This window comes from Lepisosteus oculatus, chromosome 2 (genome assembly GCF_040954835.1).
Source record: "Lepisosteus oculatus isolate fLepOcu1 chromosome 2, fLepOcu1.hap2, whole genome shotgun sequence".
Classification (NCBI taxonomy): Eukaryota; Metazoa; Chordata; class Actinopteri; order Semionotiformes; family Lepisosteidae; genus Lepisosteus; species Lepisosteus oculatus.
In genome coordinates, this window is record NC_090697.1 from 67,949,994 (window position 1) to 67,965,195 (window position 15,202).

Genomic DNA, 15,202 nt, shown 5'->3' on the forward strand with positions numbered 1-15,202 from the left:
TTAAAAAATGACTGAAATTCCATACACGTACACATGCGAACACATCCCATGGCCAACAGTTTATTGCAGACAGTATATTAGAGGTGTATAACAGGTTTATTATTGTGGGATGCAAAGGCATTAATGAATTCCAGTGATAGTGAGAATGAACTACACTATTCCCTCTCTCAGCCTCCCCGTACATAGCATTTCCAAAAAAAGTGCTGAAAAGTGCAGTGTGCCTTTTTATACGTGGATACAGAAGGTGAATACATTATTCATTTCTTCATCATTAAAAATGAGACTTTATTAGGAACCTATAGTAACACTAGGTCACATTTAATGTTTTTAATATAAATGTCTATAAGCCATCCATGTGACCAGAATGGCTTTGGAAGTCTTATTTTATCTTGTTTTGCTTTCCCTACAACAGTAAAATAAGTAAATGTTAATAATGTGTGATGAAACGGAAAATAAGAATAAATGTGAAATGCCTCACGAACACGATTGCCTCCAAACTGTTCAACATGACTGCCATACTTAAATAATGAGTTACGCACAATTACATTGTTATATTAGAATTACACATTACAGAGATGATTCTGGTATCTTTGGGGTTAAACAGACTAGACAGCGGTCCCCCCTGGATGGGATGCCAATTCATCACAGGGATTACCCCCAAACAAAGCTGGTCTACATTTATACAGATTTGGGTGGACTAGAGCATTTGTGGGTATTCTGCTCAAGGTACAACTGCAGGGTCTTCAGCAGCAACCTGAACCCACAGCCACCAGTCACGAGTCCAAAGCCTTATCCACTACAATGGTGACAAATGGAACGTCAGTGAATGTGCACAGGTTTTTTTGGAGGCATTTGTGTGCAAGGAGTCACATTTTTAATGATCTCTTCTTTGCACTAAGAAAAAGTGAAAAAGTGAAAAGTAAAAGGGTAAAAACAAAACAGACCACACCTTTGGGTTTCAGTATTTCTTTTTTCTTCTTTTTTTTTTGGAGTGATACAACTACATAAATCAAGATTTTATAGAGGCCTCGCAATACAAGTACTTGACAATTTTTTTACAGCTATTAAGAAATTCTTAATAAACGATATTTCTGTACATTCTGCAAGATATGTTTTTAAACTTTTGACAGAAATCAGAAATGAAGCCCATGACTGGGCTAGACTGTCCCATCTTTCACACCACAGTATGTCTTTGTTTTAAAATGTGAAAGAACAACTTCGAACCTGCAGAGCCCTTCAAGGACATACATAGAAATGCCCTGCTCAGCTGAACGACATCCTGAATTTGCAAAAATAAAATATGTAATAAAGTCCTTAATCTGAGTCTCCACATGATGCCATAATTCTACCACACTTTTGAGACAGATGTCTCCAACTTTCCCCTGAGCCACACAGACCAAAAGTAAAGCACGCACCATTAGCAGAGAGAGGAAAGGGTTTTAAAAAGACTTCATGCCATTTGCATCTCTTCTTCATTTCATACTTGCTGCACATCCCACCCTACAAAGTACCACTAATTCTTTGTTGCCGCTTTCTGTTTTTCATTTCCTATGGTAACTAGCTGTCTGTGTCACATGATATATCTTCGCCCATGGCGCTTACTTAGATAAACTACACAGCAACTCTTCTTGCCAAAGTCGATCAACCTCCCACTGCTTATTTTACACGACAGCAAAGTTTCAGTTTTATAATCGCCCACAGCAATAAAGAACAGAGAAATATGCAGGTAACATAAGGTGTATGAAACACGATGAAAACAGATTTCTAAAACATATTATGCGCCTATGCAATATTCTATGTAAAGCATATCTCTATACTTTCCTGCTGTGAATAATATTTATTTTTCTGAAGAAGGCAAAAACATGCAGATCCATTGTGACAGTGAACTATTAAAGTTATTATTCTGATGTTCCAGGACCTGCTTGTGTTAGAAGTGTGGTAGAGGAAACACTGGTGGCAGAGTGCTGGGTGTAGTATACTATCCCTATTAGAGATTCTCTGTCCTAGATCCTGATTTTGTTTTAACTATGGGATGGCTCTCCCTTAAAGCAGGTAATAATCACTTACAAAGAAAGCAAATATACGAAATAAAACAGCAGGAAAATTCAGTGGTTATGAAAAATGTAACTTGCCCCAAGAATAAAAAATGACTGAAAGCTATAATTGTGGAAAGACAGTGGGCCACCATATCCATCAGAATTAACTATGCATAAAACACATTATAATGAACATGATTTTACTTTTTGGTAAACAATCACAAAACAGCATTTTCTCCTTCTCAATTTATGCAAGCTTATGTTTTGCCAAACGGCATCACTCCCTAACCCTGACAATTAAAATACAATAAGCAGCACAGATCGTATTAAGGGAATGCAATTCTCACAGCAGAATGCTTGTCATATAGAAATAAGCCTTTAAGCATCATTAAACAATACTTTTCATATTATTTCTTTGTTTAAATGAATATAATAAAATGGGTATTCTAAGGGAAGCTTAGTAAATCATCACCCACAAGATTCTTAAACCAGGTGGGAAATTTTTAGTTAAAAAACTTCTCCATAAAACTTTTTTTTAAACACAGAACACTGCTTTAACAGGTATAGTGACTTCCTTGACCCAACAAGCTCCTAAACTACGCCCCACTGACAGAAACCGGTGCTGGCCTCTAAAAAAGAATCAGGGATTTTGAAACAGTGAGCAAAGCGCACATTTTCAACTGATCAGTAAAGCAGAGAGCAGTTGATTCTATTCAGGAGTAATGTCAAGAGCAGTCAAAAACCCTGCACCTCACAGTGGTTTACTTTGGCATGCTTTTCATCCATTAAAACAGCCCCACAAGTACATTGGAGCAAACCTTCTCATTGAGAGCTTGAAGTTGAAAGAGAACTATCAATTGCCTGTGGGCATTTCTCCAGACACCACAGAACACAACTTGAGTTAAAGTCTAGAGTTTCAGTTGCTTTGGATGAAAGATCGAGAGAGTGTGCCTGGATCTCACATAGCAATGCCAGCTATACCACACACTGACATCTGTAAGTCACATTCATTGCACCCTGGTGACACACTTAAGATATCAGTGCAATACACAAAAGTGAAAGTAAAGGGTGGCAGGGGACTCAGATCAAGCCGATTCTGAAAACGTTCAGCTCTCAGTCTCTAGTGGAAGATGGGAATAAGACATTATTTCAGCACTACAGAATCCACAACTAAGGTAAATGCTTTCTGTGGTGAGGTACAGAATGAAAATTAATGGGAAGTAATGTGGGAGGTTTTTTTCAGTTTGCATTGTAATACACAAGTAATTGGTTTTCAGTAATTTCTATGAAAATACTTCTGCCTCCCCCAGAGAATGGAAAAGATTTATTCCTCATTTTGGCATGGAGGACAATCTAAAAAGGAGGCTGGATCAGTATTGCGGTTTGGTTTGGTTCTCTGCTCATGCTTTTTCTTTATCCAACTCCATTTTAACAATTAAAATCAGCGATCAGCTACCTTCTCTTCATCATTGTGTCACAACCAGAAAAGAAATTGCGGTTAGCTTTTTAATAGACAAAGTTTTCAGTTTTTTTAGCTTCAATAATACAACTTGACCTATAAGCTCTAATTATTAAAACATGAAAGGATTAAAATTACTTTTTATCAATTTAAAATTTTAATTCTGCTTAGCACTGATCAAACACTAGAATAACACACTGATCGGTTCCTTATGAATTAGACCAGCCTAGTGCTGCAATAACACTTACCCAGCTAGGTCTCAGTTCTCTTCTGCTCTTTGGAAAAAGAATGAGATGTCTTACTGCATTAGATTAGTATTGTCAGACAGGATTTAATTGCGGCTCCTAACACAAAAATGCGGCAATCAAGAGAAATCAGTGCAAAGTCTACCAGTTCTTAATTGTGGAGTGAAAACCAATGCAGAACTTAGCTGGAAAGGACATCCCAATAAAGCATTTCTAATTGTGCATTCTTTGGAACCCTCAAGCTACACATTGTACTTTCTGTCCAACATGAGAAAACTTTTTTTCTGTAATCTCAGACAAAAACAACAGTTAAAAATAGCATTTTTAAATATAACATGCATTATGTAGGTTAAAAAATTCAAGTTGATAAACAGCAATAATAAACTATTTTAATGAACTTTAACTGTCATATAAGGGCCATTATCTAACGCATCCAAAACATTTTAAAACTCCCTAAAACTAGAAAAGTCACTAGGAAATGGCTCAGGCGAGCAGAAAACCAAACCAGAGCTCAAGCATACTCACTGATCCCAGTTACCCATATTTATTTCTATTACTTTAATGATGAAAAGCAGGGCTTTGGTGCCAGTAATTACAATCTGCAGCTTGAAAACAAGACTCTTCTCACATTTAAAAAAAGGGAACACTTAAAAAAATAAATATGTATAGAAAGGAGTGTGTTTTTATACAGACACTAATTTATATAAACACAAGAGAGCAAAAAAATGAAAGCACTCAGTACTTTTTATCTCCAAGACATGTCTCTTATACCCTTAGCTCTCAGATTTTCTTTTCCATTGTGCCACTGATAGAAGAGGGATATACTGGTAACCAACAGACACTCCAGTGCATTACCCTTACCCACCAAGGTCCCTTAGCTTTTTTCCCCCTGTTTAAACTACCTAGCTTTTTGGTTGGACAAGTAGAATATATATTTTTTCAAATGTTCCCTCGCGAAGCACATAAAACACAATACAAGGACTCAGTTGAACTAGTCATATAGAACTCCTGAATAATAAAAAGGTATCCTTATTTTATCTCTTACATGAACTCAAATTTACAAAATGCTCTCTGTGGTTATTGTCGGCAATGTTGTTGGGGCCTGGCTCCCTCTCCCCCCCAGCCCTTTTCTAATAACTGCACCTCTTGAATTCTATTACTCTTCTTTTAATAAATAAATAAGATCAACATCTCATTGGGTCTTTGTATTTGTCTAAACCTTCCATTTTGTGTTGTTGCTTCTAACTTTTGCTCGTTTCCCACCTGCCTGCAGTTAGATTGAGGGAGACAGTGGGGGGGGGGGAGGACTGGAGGAGGGGGAGGGGGCTGGAGAGGGGAGGGGTCATTACTGCCCCTGATTGTCTGTCCCGTTCTTGTCTGGGGAGTTGGCGGTATTTAGAGAGTTGACCGTTCCGTCTGGCTGCTGCTGCATGGCATCGCGCCGGGGGGGCATCCTCTCGTTTATCCGGTCCAGGCCGCGGGCCTCCTCAAAGCTCCGGATTTTGTGTTGAGGAGAAAATCCTTGGATAGCTGCCGAAAGAGTTGGTGGAGGGAAAACAAGGAAAAAAAAAAGAAAGTCAACACACGCTGAGCCCAAAGGGAAACACCGCCCATCGTTGTGAGCTGTTTGGGAGATGTCTCTGATCACCTCTAAGCTAAGGGTACAACTTATGTAGGGCTTGGAACACTTAACATTTTAAATTTGTTTCTGAAAATGTATTTTTAACCACCCGCTAGGATGAAGTACTCACTTCAATATACCATTCTAGGAAAAGAGATCAATGATCTAATCAGTTTCTGGGGAGCAAAACAAGTTTAGGAGACTTAAGATTTCTAGACAAGAAATCTACCCCTGGACCTTCTGACTGTAGGTATTCCTTATACAATCATGCAGCGGATGACTATTCCTTTATAATGCTAGTTGAAATCAGCAGGTACCATGATAAATTCTTTGTGTAACTCTGTGTGTCTGGGCTTCAATATTTTGTGCTGAGTCAGTCAAATCTTGCAAAACTCTTATTTTTTTATTTGGGGATTTTTAATAGGGACTGGACTAGACCAAATTACTTGTTGAATTGGTGAACTTGTTGAAAACCTGAAAGTTGTTCTAAAGATAGAAAAGCTTATATATAATCCTAATGTTTTATCTCGCTTTTTATAATCTAAGAACTCCATTTTTATTCTTCAAAGGCAATTACACTACCCAACTAAGTCTTTCTATACAGTCTTTCAGCACAGAGCTATATACTGTATGCTCTTAGGAGTTATACATGAAATTAAACTTCCTTGTGAGTGTTTTATCTGTACGTGTCACTGTAGACTCAGTGTTAGCACATACACAGTTAAATGGTTTAACAATGCACAACACAGACAGACAGTTAGATATCCCATGGTATTGATTCCTTAGAATTTAGCTTCACATGTGTTAGTATTAAAAAACAAAGCTGGAACGTGCTTCCACTCCCTCAAAAAAAAGCCAAAAGTTACATGAACAAGGTGTAGAAGGTGTTTTTTGTTTAAATTCGTTCACTGGTAAATATATCTCAAATTCTTATTTTGTGGGCAGGTTTGCTATTTTTTTTCCTGGTGTGAAACACCAGAATCATACATATACTCAGGCTGTCTTTTACTAATTTTGTTTTCAAAACACTGGACTACTTAAGACTTCTTTTCTAATCCAATGGCACGTTACTCCATTCTTCACGGAAAGAATAGCTCTCATTTCACTTACTCAGTAGCTTAATACAATTCAACTTAATTCATTGCACAAAGTAATTAATTGACAAGTTGCGTAAAGAACTTATTCAAAACAGAAAAGGTACCAGAACAACTCTTGTGTATTGCAGACGTAATCAACACTCACATCTGGTTGATCCCTAAAGAAAGTCTCCACACAAGAGTGAATTAACATGGACTGGAGAGGCCGCCATCATTTACAAGAAGGATGGCACTGTAATGGCTTTGTGTACAAATCTAGGAAGGGAAATCACGTTCCATTCAAAACAATTCCTAATCTTGTGATATCATCTGGAATAGTGACTGAACAAAACTATTGTACGGAGGTTAGCACAGAACATAAAGACAGACAGCTCAGTTACATTATATACTGTAAACGAAGATAATGAAGCTCTAGGCACTTATTGTTCCCATACTGAAATATGCACATACAGTACTAACCATGCTTCTGGGACTTCACTCCCATTAAATCAGCCAGGGTAGGAATTTTCTATGTATTTAGTTATTTGTATTTTTATTTTTATTTTTTTAATGTTGGAAAGGCTTTTTGCTTTGTCTAAAAAGAATACAAAAAGACAGCAAGATTTTGATGCATTTTGGGTTTCATCTGGGAATAAAAAGCACGCACAGCCTTATGCTTCACTTCTTCTATTTACATTGTTAGTACCACAATATTTTGATACAGAAGGAACAAGAAAGCAACAACACAATACGTTTGGATACACAAAAACGAGACAAGCGCACAAACATTCTAAAAAAGTACCTGCTGCCAGAAAACCTTAAGATGTGCTTATTTAAAGTAAAAAAGGTTGTTTTTGCATTGCATGTAGCAATTTCTCCCTATAATGTATTCAGTTCATCTGTTTTGATCATTGTTTAGCAGGCAGTTAATTCCTCTAAGGAATACTCTCATTCCACTTTAGGGATGGCACTTATTCTTGTTTCATAAAAAATCAAATTTTTAAATTAATTTTCCAAAACCAGGCAGGATTATAATGAGACTGGATACATAAAACTAGATCTTGGAAGCTAGTTAAAACCATGACTATAAAGAATATAAAGAATAATTCACCCCAAATAATTCACTGAGCAAAATCGGTGCCAGGCAACAATTGCTTGATAAAGCCTTTTCATTTCTCAGCTTTTTTTCCTGAATGATTGCTCTACTCGTGTTTGTGACTCACAGGAGGTGTTACACCGATAGTACTAGAGATTGAAATATTTGTGTGCGGAGGAAGCAGAGAAGAGCCAGATGGAACAAATGCTTTCTCACTTAGCTATGCCACCTTATCCTAGAGCCTTCACCACATTACAGTGTGGGTCCACAGCCAACCAGTCTCTGACTCTTTCTTGATGACAGTCTGGGCAACTGCAACAGTTTAGCATAACACCTTTCTGCTGTGGCCACACTTTTCTGTGTGATGTAGAATTTATTTATTTAATAAAGCTGCCTTCAATCTTCCTTTGAATGAAACTAAAATGCTCACCTCATTGACTCTGTAACAGTTTTTTTTTCTCTTCTGAACTAAGATCAGATTCATTAGTCAATGACACAATTTTTAGGTCACAACTGTCACAGTAGGATGGCTGCAGCAACACAGATCGAAGAAACTGGTTGATTTCAAACGTGCCCAGCCATGACTGGTTGGTGGTAAAGCCATAAGAGCACCAATACCAGTCAACTAAACATCATAGCTTATATATGAACCATATACTTCTCTTGTGCCTCTGTTGAGTGGTTAACAAACTGGGTAGTGCACAACATACAGTATACTGTATGTAAAAACAGGCAGTCAGGTACTTTTTAACATTAAAAATAGTAATAAAATAAACAAACAATACACACATCAAATAAAAAACACCATAAGCTTTTTCCTTTAGTCAGACATCACTTATATGGAGAGGTAATTTCAGGCATCATATAACGAAAAGTGTTTATTCTTGCACAACCAGGAGTCTTGCAGTCTTCCAGGCACTGATGAAAGATGCTTAAGGTAATGACACTGATTTGCAGCCATTATTAACAGCAAGCTTAAGTTCTGATACCCATGCTTGTTTCTGACATGCACTTTGAATAGCTACTGGGGCCTTTTTTTGCAAACAACGGTTTGTGCCTCATGCAGAAAGGGTACAGCAGTCTCAGGCGTTACTCAAGTGTTACTTTTCACAATCATTAAACATAGTGAGTTAAGTAACAAGCAATGTCACAAATGAGATTCGAAAAATGGCATTGAGAAATAAGGAAGAGTAAAATAATATACCAACAAGATCACAAGTGGATGTCTTGTACAAAAAAACTCCTTTGACCTATGAATAAAACTAAAAAATAAATAAAAATCTTGTGTGCATGTTCAGTTAAATCAACAGATTTTGGCCAGCTGGCGATGACTGTAAATGTGACAAAGATGTACATTTATTATACCATGCCTTTGTTGTGCTTCTTCTGGAAAAAGTCTTTATTTTAGTTTCCTGGGAAGACAATGCTATTTTTAGTGAGCTGAACAATTGATCATGTTGTCAGTTTAAACAATCCATGGTTTCACTATTTTGCCATCAAATTTCAGTGACCTGTACAGTTGGTGGTACCTGGGATAGGACAGCTTTATGATTGTTCGACAAACATCAACTTGATATCTATGAAATCTTGGACCTGTAAAACTAGCTGCACCCTAGTCTTTTATTATAGTTAAATCCATATTAACTGTAAATGAGAACTGAATCTACATTAGAATAGAAACTTTGGGATTCAAAACTCAAGATGATCTCAAGCAAACCTGTTGCAGAACTCAAACCTAGGTGAAACAACATTGGGGATTTGGAATTTTTCCATTTTAAGATTAGAATTTATACAAACTAAATCTTTAAACAGTAAATAAGCTCCATTTTAAAGAAAAACTGAAAGCTAAGGATATTCTTCCAAAAACACCAGAGAAAATTGCAATATCACAGTGTTAACCTCTGCTTCTGGGGTTTTTCCCATAGTGAGGTGATGTTATGAACCATTTCTTACACGGCTGAGCCTTTTTCATTTTGTCCTAACAAAACACCTAACAAATACTTCTATAGAAACAAATATCTATCATCTATCTATCACAGTTTCAGGTTTTCAGTATACTACTATGGAATAAAACAAATATGAAGAATTAAAAAAAGGAAAAACGGGATATGTTTAGATTCCATTAAGGTTTTTACAAAATACTGTAGGTCTCAGAGCAAATCAGCCTCAACGGATAAAAGACATGTCTGAAACCAGCAAGTTAAATCCTTGACACTTCAAAACTTTGCTTCTCAGGTCTCACATGTAAAGTGAAAAGTGGAAACACTAGAAACTAATTTTAGGATTTTAGGAATGAAAACAAGAAGAATTTAACACTCTTGAGGACCAGGAGAACAACTGCTTTCATTAATGTTACCATCACCTAGAAATACAAAGCCAGGGATTCCTATCCTCCTTCCCCTGCTGACATGTACATGATGCTTATAAAACAAGCTAGGGAAAAATGTAAAAATAAGCATCATCTGACTTCTCAGTTCCATCTTGCTACGTGGTTGGTTTGAACTCCATTCAGATCGCAGTCCCTGGTGGTGCAAGAGTATCCATTTTCCACATGGTACCATATTAAAGCAATGTCCCAAAAATAAAAAGTAACATAAAAGCAAAAAGATATATACAGAGACAACAGACCACGCATTGGACGCATCAGGGGTATACAACACAAAACACTGAGAAGGTTCCACTTGCGTACCTCGTGCCTCCTCAGCTTCTACGGTGGCTGTGTAAAGTGTGAGTAGTAGTGCCATGCCAAAAATGAATGAAAAAGAGTGAGTTAAGTTATCAATGCATCCAGAGATCCCACCCGCACATCCATCAACCCCCCCCCCCAACAACATTCCTTTTGAAAATGAAAGCGAGGGGTTAGATAAAGTCAAGTCAAGTTAGTTGAAAAAAGGCATAAAGTGAGATGCAGCATAAAAAAGCCCACTTTTCCTCGCCTCTGTTCATGAGACCTCCCCGTGTCTTCCATCTGTAAAGCACGCCAAAATACCACCCCCTCAGCTCTGGATGCCATCTAATCAAAAACAAGCTATCAGCCTTTCACTCTTACAACAGCCCTGGCTTCCCATGGATTCTCCTCGTCTTGGCTCCGATTCCCCTCATCCTTGTCAATTCCTAGCCTTTATCATTTATCATTCATTTGAATGCTACTAGCAAGACCATAGAAACAGCGGATTTATAGTCATCGTTGAATTGTGATATGTGCAATGCTGCCAGCCGGATTAGCTGGAAAAAAAGGCAAATGAAAAAACACCTTGAAACTGCGTTATGCACTATAAAGGCCATCTTGCAGAATCAGATGTACTGTACGTATTTACTGCTATATGTAGTTCACACCGTACCAGTATTACCTAAAATTCAGGGCATTAAGTATTGGCACTGAGTATGTCATACATGCTTACTTGATAGGTATTAAAGGGTAAAAAATGTTTTTATAAGCCATATTTTTCAGTGCTTGCTAATTAAGTGCATGTTCCTATGAATTATTTAAGGATAAAGTCTACCAATATTAATCTTTGCAAGTGTTTGAACACATGAGATACTGAAAAGCAGTTATTAACATACAGGATGATCATATTCCTAAATGCAAAAGAGAAACTGCAGCTTCATGTCACATGATCTCAGAAGGGAAACGGTTAAGCAGCCATGGTATTTTCTGTACTGAAGAACTGCTAGATCTCTGTGGGTGAATGCTACAAGATACTCATGCAAGAACTTCAATTCTAGCTAATGGAACACTAACCAAGACTAAGTGTTTTTAACAGCCTCCATGGCCAACGGTTTCCATGGAAACCTGACCAGTAATCCAAGGTCATTGGGGAGAAGACTGAAAATAGGCAATCTTAATCCTTTCATCAATACAATTAATTTCCATATAGGAAATATGAGAGCACTTACTGCTGTAGATGTGAATGTGCTGCTGTGGAGCTGGGTGTATGAACGTCACACTGTGCTGCTGTGCGCTTTCACACCAAACTATGGCACACTACATGCTAGCTATTCCATCCTGAGGTTATTTTCAAGACTCCTACGGCCATTTAATTTGAACTGCAGTGTTGAACTAGTAATGTGGCAATGTTTCATTTCTCTGCTACTGAGGGGAACTTGATGTCCTTCAGTGCTGATGATAATCCATTGTTAGAATGTATGCGTTTTTAAAACTATGTAAAAAGCCAAAACTGCATGAAGTGTTATTTCTTACTCTTTACATGCATTTTGTTTCAAAAGCATTTTCTCAGGGTACAGCTGATATCTAAGGCATTTTCTAAGGCTTGGCTGAATCTAAGATCTCAGTGCATCACTGAGAAACCCAACAAATAAATATGGCTCTGTTTTACAGGCAAACCTTGACTCATGACTGCAAATTCCAGCAGTTTTTATTACATGAAAGGGGATTACGTCCCACCTCAGGAAATACATAATCCCTTTACAGCTAATTAAAATAAAATTTCTAAAGCACATATTAGACAAGGCATTTTTCCCTTACTGCTTTATTGCAAAGCCTGTGCAGATTCTGACATTGGTTTCCTCTCCTGAGGAATTAAAGTAATATGTTTTAGGTTTTCATTAACAACAAATTTCTCCCAACCTCCAGCATCCTTTCCATGTTATTTTAAAAGTTAAAGCTATTTTATTGTTAGTGTTTAAGAAGAAAAATCTCCAGTAGGTTTAAGCAGTACAGTTGTTTAAAAAGCACCAGCATATAGCCAGGCTCTCAATATATTTATTAGTATATTTGTCAGTATGTCATACTGTCCAATATTTCTTTCATAATTGTTTCCTGGTACAATACCATGCTACCTTAACCACTGGTTAGAAATGTGCAAAGAGCTATACTCTTTGTGTTCCCTCAGACTATAACACCAAATAGCCAAACACCACACATATACAATGAAATGTGTGGTGTCTAATTAAGGGAAATCCAGAATTGGGCATTTACTAACAAGAAAGTGATAGGGACCTCAAAATGAAATGAAGGGGAAAAAGCATTGCTGTAACTACAATTCCAGTGATGCAGTACAGTATCGCCTGATGCTATATCTCTTTTTTTGAGAAATCTTTCTCATCTTTATACATCCTTTATGGTATCAGGGTAGCCGGAGCCTATCCCGAAAACAAAAGATTGGATACTTCCTGGCCAGTAGAATGGAAACTTTGGGAAACATTATTATATTAAGAGATGTTTCAAGGAAGAGTGATTTCCCTACTGACTTAAATGCAAACAACTGACTTCTTTGCTGTTGGCTTATATTCATCTGACAATCCTCTGTTCACAGTGTTGGCATTAACAGACTAACATGAAGCTTAATACGGTTGTTACACAGAATCAGCTGATGTGGCTGGGCTTCCAAGTAAGGCATAACGTTTAAGGAAGAGTTGTACTTTATCGCAATAAACAGCTCTTTCAACAATATGCAGTCCAAGATTTTCTAAAAGTTTTCCTTATGGGGAAAAAAAAAACTTTTAGGTAGTGAAGGAACAAAATAAGAGAAAGGTAAAATGCCATAAGCTAGATGCAAAATGTGTTTTTCAAATGCAGTGGGAAGCAGCAAGCTCAATTACACACAAACACAACAGAGCACTTTGGTTATGTAGAGAGAAGTTTAATGCACTACCTTCAACAGTTTGATGCTTTCTTTTGCTATGATTCAGAAGAAATTAGTTCTTCATATCAGAAGACTTCACAAACCTGATGTCTTGTTAAAGTTTTTTATTGCAAGTTTCAGATGCATGAACCTTGAAATTTGTAATCACCGCAAAAAAAGCTCAGAATTACAGGCAACATTCTGCACGTGAAAAGGCTATAAATAAGAATGGTCCTTTAAGTTAAGCTTGTATTTTTTTCTATTCTTCCCAAAAGCTATCCATAAAATTATGCTGATAATATTCTTTCCTATCCTGACCTGTGGACATTTCAGCAAAAGATTAGCAAAATTTTAGTATTAATACCCACTGGGACTCTCATGTCTTTCATGCTGTTGCCCCAGTTACACTACAAAAATGTAACCTTAGGAAATGCATCAGCTGAAAACGTCATCATTCCCAGTTGGGAGGCCTGAGAGGTTGCTAAAATGCCATTGTAATTCAGCTCATCGTGTTTATATTGATGAAAAGTGGGCAAATGAGAACACTTCACTGCATTTATGGGTTTCATTTACCGTATACAGGAAACTAAAACACTAACTGAAATTCCTGGAAAATTACCATCAGGTAAATTACTTGACTAATTTTATGTTTGCTTTTAATGTCATTTAAGCAGTTACACGTTTTTTAAATGCAACTAGAATGCTCAAACAACTTCAGCAAAAACTGAAGCATGTTAACTGCAAAAGAATTCAGATTCATTAATAAAAATTCATTAGGAAATAATCCTAAACCTGTTATATCTATGTCCGTTAAATTGAGGTTTTACTATATATTGTTCCACTTAAATACCCATCAGTTTCCCAGTCCCTTCTAGACTAAAAAGTTACAATTTTGTCTAACCACCTCTTCTACTAAACGTTAGCATGTTCAAAGAGATATTAAGAATCTGAGAATGTTTTTTATGCTCTTCTCCTGATCTGTGCTTTCATACAACTTTATCCTTGGGTTCTTTTGAAATCTCCTCTGTCTTCAAGGTTTAATCTTTGCTTGGAATATTCATTTAGGATGGTCTCAGCAGAGGGTTTGAATGCTCATATAATTATGACTTTTCATATGTTTTTTTTTGTTTTCAATGTGTGGAGGAGATTGTGTAACAATTAAAGGTCTGAATACTTCTGCAAGGCACTGTAAGTCAAAATGACCTGATCTTTAATTCTGGCTCTGAGCTGATGGAATTAGAACGTGGCCACTAACGTATTTGTCATCCAAACTGGTCAACACCTAGCTTAAGGGCGGAGTTATAGGTCAGGTTGTTTAAAAAAATAATCTCTCAAGCCCTATCAAAGGCAGCAAAAAAAAACATCATCCTTCAGATTCTTACTCCACATCTGGTAAGGGCAGACCGCACCTCTTTTACCTGGTTTTAAAATCTTTCTTATAAACGATACTTTTTATGTGTGGCTATCTTACATTCTAGTTATCACTGCTTAGTTATGTGTGCCCATGGCAATCTCTGCATCACTTTTCTAAATGCTAAACAACTTGCTATGCTCTAACTGCAGTCCATGCTCAAGACCTGGTGCAGTGCTCTGTGGTGTATGGTGGGGTTGACAGCAGGAAACAGCTTGGCGTATGTAAGCTTGCAAGAGCAAGAGCAGCAGCATAAGGAGAGGATTTTGGGAAGGTGGTTGTGGGGTTTTTATAATTTAACTTACCGCTCTGGAGGGTCTGTCGACCCCCTGACAGCACTCCCAGGGGTAGAGTCCCAGTTGGGGTTAACCCTTTGAGCTGCAGCACACTCTCACTCTCCTCTCTGTGCAAACAAGAAGACACTACATATCAGCCATCCACTGTGGTCCATGAAAATCCACGCGCCCAGATAGAGAAATCCTACCTTTGCTTATAATTAATTACTTTTGCAGACTTATCCGTCGGGGGTTGAGAAGTTAACATTTCACTTTGAATGTAATATTACACATTTACATTTATATCACATGCTTAACAGAGTGGTCAAACAAACTGAACTCTGTCACTTAAACAAGTGAATCAAAACAGTGCAAAAAACAGTAGTTGTAAAGTCTTA

General features: G+C 37.2%; 1 protein-coding gene across 2 annotated transcripts in view; it reads right to left on the bottom strand.

The window, feature by feature from the left end:
- Positions 1–77: 77 nt before the first annotated feature.
- Positions 78–15,202, bottom strand: part of ppp3ccb (protein phosphatase 3, catalytic subunit, gamma isozyme, b) — a 78,808-nt gene continuing 63,683 nt past the window's right edge. Inside the window, exons 12-14 of one of the 2 annotated variants that reach the window (XM_006625562.3) lie at positions 14,835–14,932; positions 10,223–10,249; positions 78–5,270 (exon numbers count right to left, since the gene is read on the bottom strand). In XM_006625562.3, coding sequence (XP_006625625.1) covers positions 5,086–5,270; positions 10,223–10,249; positions 14,835–14,932 — 310 coding nt within the window. In that variant the 3' untranslated portion in view covers positions 78–5,085. The remainder of the gene's footprint in view (positions 5,271–10,222; positions 10,250–14,834; positions 14,933–15,202) is intronic. The other variant, XM_015363516.2, reaches the window with a different exon arrangement.